At 47.2% G+C, this 8,219-nt stretch overlaps 2 protein-coding genes across 3 annotated transcripts in view; both read left to right on the top strand.

Moving 5' to 3' along the window:
• The window catches only part of LOC105558791 (larval cuticle protein A2B-like), a 9,158-nt gene extending 5,927 nt beyond the window's left edge, over positions 1-3,231 (top strand). Inside the window, exons 1-2 of one of the 2 annotated variants that reach the window (XM_012006700.1) lie at positions 110-1,496; positions 2,717-3,231. In XM_012006700.1, coding sequence (XP_011862090.1) covers positions 1,485-1,496; positions 2,717-3,142 — 438 coding nt within the window. In that variant the 5' untranslated portion in view covers positions 110-1,484 and the 3' untranslated portion in view covers positions 3,143-3,231. Of the gene's footprint in view, positions 1-109; positions 1,497-2,716 lie in introns of those variants that run through there. The other variant, XM_012006699.1, reaches the window with a different exon arrangement.
• Positions 3,232-6,851: 3,620 nt separating this feature from the next.
• Positions 6,852-7,927, top strand: LOC105558804 (serine/threonine-protein kinase ste20-like). The gene is made up of 2 exons (XM_012006720.1): positions 6,852-6,863; positions 7,057-7,927. The coding sequence occupies exons 1-2, from the start codon at positions 6,852-6,854 to the stop codon at positions 7,891-7,893; spliced, it is 849 nt and encodes a 282-aa protein (XP_011862110.1). The 3' UTR covers positions 7,894-7,927.
• Positions 7,928-8,219: the final 292 nt, after the last annotated feature.

The following is an 8,219-nucleotide window of genomic DNA, read 5'->3' as shown; positions in this document are numbered from 1 at the left end:
TAAAGATTAGATTGAAATTTGACCAATAAGAGTAAAAGTCGCTAAACTTGAGATTAGCAAACTACTGTGATTGGTCAAATTTCAATCTAATCCTAATCTCAATCCGTAGTCTGATACGGGCTTAAGACCGGACATTTTATTATTAATTGCAGCAACATATGCCATGGAGCTTGATGCTCCACTTGACGCGCTCTTCCTGCTAGAATCTATATATAATTTCGCGCTATCGCGCCTCCGCCTCTTTCTATCTCTAATCTAATCTCACTAATTGTGTCGCAGAAAACGGGCGCGACGATTGTATCATCCGCGAGCGAAATGCGAGACATACCAAAAGTGAATCATCCGCGCGTTTGATATTCCCGGACCGTCGCCCGCCGACGTACGCAACGTGGCGGAAGCGTTACACTTGTAGCCCCGGCACCCAAAACCGCCCGGAATTACGCAAGGGTGAAAGCACCGGCCGCTGTCGCTGTCACATAGGAGAATTATTGGCCGCCGTTTATTTCGTTTCCCTCACGCCGCGCGTAATCTTGGCGATCTCGAAAAGCGCCCGTCGTGTAAATCGCATGTGTCGTTTATTATCTTTTAAATCGGCTTTCGAAAATCTCCCGCTGAAACTGTGGCGCGACTTTACGGCTCGCGTGCGCTCCGCGTCGTGGTGCACGGCGTTTCGAAACTGGGCCTCGCGCGAGTCGGTTCTTTTAATTACAACGGCATCCCAGTCGGCAGCTCGATCTTTTCCTCTAACGTGAACTCGTAAAAAAGATGAGAAGTTTCTCACTGAAGAATTCAATGTCGAAACGGTGTCGAATTAACGTCAATTCGACGGTGTCGATCGTTTCGACGTTGCTCGACGAATCATTTCTCACTGGGTCTTTTCCTCCAGCGTGAACTCGTGAAAGGTGAGAAATTTCATTGGCGAACATCGAATTCTTCACTAAAATTCTTCGAGGTCAATTTGACGGGGTCGACGTCGATTCGACAAGTGACTTCTCGTTGGGATGAGCGCGCGTCGCGTGCGTCGCTATAATTTTCACGGAAAAGAAGGATCTTCGCGAACGCTTTCGCCCACCAAAAGAAGAAAGAAAAAATGTAACGACGAGCGTGAAATATATTCGCTACGGACAAAATTAAAATTCCGCGGCTGCGTCCGGGCTATCGGAGACATTTCGTGAATGGCGAGCGCGATCAAGCGATGCCGTGAGCGATTTAATAAACCCGTCCGATTCGGCGCCGCCGGCTTTCTTCCTCGTCCGGCGTTCGCCCACGTATATGCATGTATATCGGCGAGTCATAAATCGAGAGCGAAACTACCGTCGACGCATCACGTACTCCGAAGGCTGCTTGCGATGCAACGAGGGTTGCGGCCTAACCGGCCGCCGACCACCCCGTTGCCGCTATAAATACGTTTGTCGCCGCTTGTCCGAACGTCAGTCCCGTTTGCGACGCGTTTACCGATCTTCAGAACCATATCTAGACGGAGGATGGCTGTCAAGGTACGCGCACGATGGATCGCGCACGAATTTCGCGCGTCAGGCGGTCAATTCTGTATCTTGCAGTGGTGAAACTTAAGTTTCACCAGTGCGCACCGAGTGCACACTCAGCCTTGTTTCCAGCTCGTTTGTACAACGTTTACGCCGATCACTTTTTGACTAAATACTCTTTGGACACGTATTCAAGACTAAGTTAAATATAAGAACTAACTACAAACAAGTCGAAGGTCCTGTTTCACCAAACGTCGCTTACCTTTAATCGTAGTTTCATTTATATTTGTCTCTTTCTAGAGTAACAGTTGGAAGAGGACGAAGAACGAATTAAGCTAAGCTTCAAGTTAAGCGACGTTGGTGAGACCAGGCCTTAGTGTGCACTTAGTGCGCACTAGTGCGAGCAAATAGTGAAAATGCTGAAAGTGAGCGGCTTTTGTCTCTTTTTTTTTAAGGGGACAGTCAGAAAGAGACAGAGCTACTCACTTTTAGCATTTTCGCTACAGTGTAAGATACAGAATTGACCCACTGATTCGCCTGATCGATTACGAACTTGGCATATTTCTCGAGCCATGCCATGGAACACGCATGCTTTCAGCGTATCTCGCGGTCTCTTATTGGTTTTTTTACATCGACGCAATATAATTAATCAAAAGTAACATCCTTGAAATAAAGACGAATGCAAACGACGAGCAGAAAGACATGTACGATAAGAAACTCCTGAGACGAAACTGATACAAGTACTTTGTATATAAGAAAAATGATTAATGAATAACAGTTAAATTTTTTTACTAAACTGGATACAACAAAAATGACGGAGAAGTTTCCTTATTACAACATAAGGTGTTCGACTCGATAAGGACCTGTAATTTGGTCGGGACGCTGTAGCCTTTTTCTCAATAAATTAATCTCTTGTCAGTTTGGCCGACTATAAGTTTGCGACTTGAATTCCCTTGCATTTTCTTAAGGTCTGTGTCCACGACGTCTAGAACCTGGTCCAAGTTCTAGCTGTCTAGCGCCGCGGACACAGACCTTTATAGGAGTTCATAGTCAGACCAAGGCTGTAGATCATCTTCGGATACTCCGTAGCCAATGAAACGTTCCATACGGCGTCTTTGGACAAATTCAAGACGGTCCTGAACATAAGAGCGCGCTATATGACCGACCTGTGTTCGTCTGTTGTCTGAAAAACGACGATGTGGATTGCATTAATATATCATATTATGTTACAGTTAACAGTCCTGGCTGCAGCGGTGCTCGCGGTATGCAGAGGTGTGCCAGTCCCAGCTGTTCCAGCTGGTGTAGCCGTACCAGCTGTCCCAACCGGTCCAGCCGTGCCAGCTTTCCCGGCCACCCTGGCCGCACATGCTTTTCCAGTCGCCGCCCTTGACGTCACGAATTACGATCCTCACCCGCAGTACACTTACGCGTACGACGTCCAGGATACGCTGACCGGCGACGCCAAGAGCCAGCACGAGAGCAGGAACGGCGACGTCGTCAGTGGCAGCTACAGCCTCGTCGAGGCCGACGGCACCAGGCGGATCGTCGAGTACACGGCCGACCCCGTCAACGGATTCAACGCCGTGGTGCGCCGGGAACCCCTGGCGGTGGTGAAACCCGTCGTTGCTCCGGCGCCGCCGCTCATTTATCAGCGCTGAAGGATGTAACGATGATTATGCACGATGAACCCGGATTTAAGCTAGTCACTCTATACATATAATGTATGACTGTCGCCGCATAAGGCCTGGTTTCACCAAACGTCGCTTAACTTTAATCTCGGTTTAATTCACGTTTGTCTCTATCTAAAGTAACAGTTGGAAAGAGACAAGGAACGAATTAAACTAGGCTTCAAGTTAAACGACATTGGTGAAGCCGGACCTAAGACGTTAATCTATTGAGTTTTGTATTAAACTTCTTTTTTACACACTGTGTGCGGATTAATTTTTGCCCCGGCATAACTTCGCTGCGGGATTGCGTGCTGATCTTTTTATTCCTTGCACGTGGGAGCGTTATCGCGCCGAGCGATGATATATTTTCACAGACTTTTCGTGAGTTCATACGAAACGAGTTCGCTCGCAATGGGCGATTTAATGTTACGCAGATAAAGACGTTGAGTTATGTAATGACACGTAAAAACCACGCGAATGGGATTTCGGCCCGTAAACTCCGGCTCTTTTTTTTTATGAATATAATTGTGAAAGTTTACAGATCATCAGATACGCACGCATACGCGCGTAGTCGCACATCGACGCGAGGCTTAAGGGAATTTTACGACAATTTTATACGGATCATTTTATACGTGCCATATGTATGCCATATGTACTGCGATATTTATACTTCGTGCGTTACATAGAAATCTCTGAAGAGACGCATACCCTGCAAACATATATTAATTTAAGGAGCGAAACAATCGTTTGAAGTTAGTCTGGTTTAGCTTAGTTAATTTTGACTATCAAAACGGATGTGTAAATGTAAAGCGGAATAACAAACGCACAATAAAACGTCTTTCATCGGACAAGAGATTCTTAACCAGCTTACACAATTATAAGAGTCGTGAAAAATTTTCTTTTTCAAAAAAGCCCGTTGCTTTCTAAATTAATACCTGTGCTAGATCTTAAGTTCGAAGGACTTCATCTCATGACGTCGTTGAGTTCGTCTAGACAGCAATTCGAAATACAAAAATCTGTTGCGAAAAGCTGATAAAAATGATCTCTTCTGCACAAAACTTCTTCAGTAATTCAAATAGCGTTAGATTATGTTATTAAATGGAATGCGCGCGACGACTCTGAAGTTGGTTACTCGAGGCGATTTCGTGCATAGATCTTGTAATAAAAAAATCTACGGTCTCAATATTTGAAAAGATATCGGATTTTCAAAACAGTTTAGCATAAGAAAGGTTTCCATAATTGCAAATTTTGAGAAATACATTTGATGCATTCAGGATGAAAAATCATATCGTAAGTACACGTTTGCCGTGCGATATGCCGTGAGAATTGTAGAGTACAGGTCTGCGTCCACGATGCTAGGAGCTTGGTCCAAGTTCTAGCATCGTGGACGCAGGCCTTAACGGCGGTTAACGATTACGTGAGTGGTAATTAACGCAATTGTGCGCGCCGATTCGTGTTAGCAGAGCTCACCGTTGCTTCCACTGAATGTGTAATAGAGTTCGGCCGATTGCGGGACATGTGGCTACCTTCGAGCTTTCGTCGAACGGCCTTGATAGACCGTTTGTATTCGACATATTGGCACTCGTCACGCGTGCTTACGTGCGTTGCGTACGATTGCGCGTATTTCGGTTATCAATTGCTCGCTCGCATCGGCTTTAGGTCGTGCGTTAGGCAACGCGTTTGTCCAACCTTTTCCAAACGTCGAGGCTGGCAATGTTACTCTGGGGAAAAAGAGGACAGTTAACAACCAATTTTGAGGCCCACAATTAATAATTGAATTATTTGGATTGTTCGAAACTCTACTCTGGGAAACATTTTGACCTTTTTTTTTATGTTAAGCAACTTAACATCTCGATTAGTGCCTTCTGAGTGAAAGTTATCTTTGCGTTACTGAATATCGACAGAACTAGTTGAGAGAATTGATTGGTATTACTTAAAAATCTTGGGTATAGATAGAATAGCTAATTGCGGCTTTTAGTTACGCGGGGTAAAATTCGTAAAGGATTTAGAGTTACGCGCAATCCAAATAATTCGATTACTAATTGCGGGCCCCAAAATGGGTTGCCGTCTCTCTTTTTTGCCAGAGTAAGAACACTCGTTTCTCCACAGAGAAATATTGACAGTTTTGTAAATATTGTAATGGAAAGAGAACGTTGGCATACGCGTGGAAAATCCGATGCAATATGTAAATTAATATACCGTCCAGTAAACACCGAAGTAACAGTTGCATAACATCAATATGTAATATAGCACATGCGCGATGACTTATTATTCATGTTGTGCATCTGTTACTTTGGTGTTTGCTGGACATAATGTTATGCAGAAACTTTTTTGTCATAACCGCCGTAATGCTGTAACTTTTCGAGTTGCAGCTCGAGATGTTATCTGAAACTGATCGTCGGCACTGTTTTCCCTTCAATTCGCGTATGTACATTTACTTTTAAGGCTCAGCAAACACCAACCAGCAGCAACATTATGGCAATCTTATAATTTTCTACTCAACGATGTAGCTTTATTGTGGCTTGTACGCGACATGTGTCATGTTACACTTACATTCTCGGGGAAAGAAGCCATATATATCGAATTTTATCTAATTGCATCAAATAATGTCAGATGTGACAAGATTTAAGCAGACTATATCCAAATTTCAATGCATCCATTTATAAGTACATCAAATCAGACGTGGTCAGATTTAGTCAGATGTTTATACCGTTTTATCTGACTACATCTGATCGCATCTGATTTGATACACTTATAAATGGTTAAAATTTCGACACAATCTGATCAAATTTTACCATATCTGACATTTTTGATGCAATAAAATAAAATTGGATATGTCTTTTTTCCCCGGGTTGTTGAGTGAAAAATGATAATATATTGATGTAACGACGATTATTTATGTACGTGTTTAACGGCACTACTTCTCCGAGGTATGGCCTGAGCAGAATGACTCACTTGTACTTTCAAGACAATGTTTTATGCTCCAAGCCTTTGTCTTACGCAACGCACAATAAGGGCCTTAGCGGAACGGCTGACTTGTAACTTCAAGACAATATTTTATGCTTTACAAAACATTGTCTCGAGTAAACGCACAATATACTGTGTTATGTCTCGAGACTTAAATGTGTGTACGAAGACAATGTTAGCAAGGAATAAACGTATGCAAGCACACAAAAGTAATAACGATTTTACTGTGCGACCACCAGTAATAGGATATTTTATGAGCATCTCGTCTCGAAATTACGAGTCAGCCGTTCTGCTAAGACCCTAACTATCCCATCGACAGCTCAGAAGGCGAGGAGAGGGAGGATTGCAGCGGGTCTTGCAGCGCGCTGATACACGGTTCCTCGATTTCGTCGAACGACCTCGGGGCCTCGAGTCTTCGACACGCGTATTGGCATCCAAGTCGCGTGTACGGGCGGACGGTGATATGAAGAAACATACAAGCGTACATTGGTACAACCGCAGGTCGGACCCCTTGTACATCGCAATGATCATCGCGGAGGTCGCCGCACGGTCCCCTTAGAGGAAGACATAGGAAAAACGAGAGAAGGAGACAGCGGCGGTGATTAGGTGGGGCGTAGGTGGTTGCAGGGAGCATCATCGTCGACGGATGACACAAAAGCGACGACGTATAAAAGTACGGGCGATCTCACCCCGAGGCATCAGTCCTCTTCTGGCGGTCCTCTCGCGCGCGAACATGGCCGGCACGGTAAGGGAGAGAAGCTAGAAGAGAAGGCATTAGGATCTTGGTTTTAACGCTCCTTTCAACTGGCTGTGTGTGCAAGTGAATCAGTGGCTACTCACTGTTCCCAGTGATAATCCCACTGATTGGCTTTTAGCCAGCAGAGACTCGGTAAGGTGACCGGAGCGTCGCGTTGACGAGATTACATATTGATTTGCAGCTCTTCTTCTTCCTGGGACTGGCGGTGCTCGCTCGAGGGGCGGTGGTGCCCGCCGTGCCGGCGGCGGTGGCGGCGGCGGCCGTGCCCCTGGCGAAGCTGGAGGAGTTCGACCCGGTGCCGCAGTACAGCTTCGCATACGACGTGCAGGACTCGGTGACCGGCGACTCCAAGGCCCAGTACGAGACCCGCAACGGCGACGTCGTGCGCGGCAGCTACAGCTTGATCGAGGCCGACGGCACGCGCCGTATCGTCGAGTACACCGCGGACCCGATCAACGGCTTCAACGCGATCGTCAGCAGGGAACCGGCGGTCGCCGCGGTCGCGGCTCCGGTTCTACCACTCAGACCGGCGGCGCTGACCCCGGTCGCGATTCCAGCCGCGCCCGGTGCCGCCCCGGCCGCCCCGTCGATCCCCGCCGTCGGACCCGACTCCGACGTCGAGGTGCTCGACACCCGGTCGGGCCCCTTAAGGGCGAAACCCGCGTCGCGCGAGCGAGAGATCCAGCAGCTGCAGCGGCTGCAGGAGCAACAGCAGCAGCTGCGGGAGCAACCGAGGCGCTCGTCGAGATTGCAGATCCAGCATCACCAGCAGCAGGAGCAGACGCAGCAGCAGGAACCGCAGTCTGCGCGGATCGTCGGGCAGGCAGCAACCGGGCGCAGCGAGCGACAGCAACAGGCCGCCGGTCCCCGATTGATCGGACTCCCCGCGGCCGCCAGGGCGATAGCCACGTACCCGGCTTACCCCTACGCCGCGTATAGCGCCGCGTACTCCTCGCCCTTCGCCTACGCCGCGCCCCTTAACGGCCTGGCTTACACCCCCGCCGCCGCGTTAACATAAACTATATCGCCCGCTCGTATCTACCTCGAATCGCCACCATTCCGCGACTCGTGATTTGTTAGGATTATTATCGACAAAAACTAAATAAATTGTTTGCCCCATGAGTTACTTCGTGTACGTTCGTCTCGTTTCTTCACGATTGCTCTTATACGCCTCCGTACTCGCCGAAAAGCGTCAAGTGACGACAAAGTGCGGCCGAAGCACAGACTTGTAGAGGAACGTTCCCTGTTACAGCAGGCATCGTGACTTTGAAGCTATTACCTTTCTCTGAGTGCCTATTTAAGGGATTATATTAATTAGTAATAAGTTAGCATTAGTTACAATCA

This window comes from Vollenhovia emeryi, unplaced genomic scaffold, assembly GCF_000949405.1.
Source record: "Vollenhovia emeryi isolate VEMERY1.0 unplaced genomic scaffold, V.emery_V1.0 DF939310.1, whole genome shotgun sequence".
Taxonomy (NCBI): Eukaryota; Metazoa; Arthropoda; class Insecta; order Hymenoptera; family Formicidae; genus Vollenhovia; species Vollenhovia emeryi.
The sequence above is the reverse complement of the archived record's forward strand: the minus strand, read 5'-3'. Positions and strand labels throughout refer to the sequence as shown.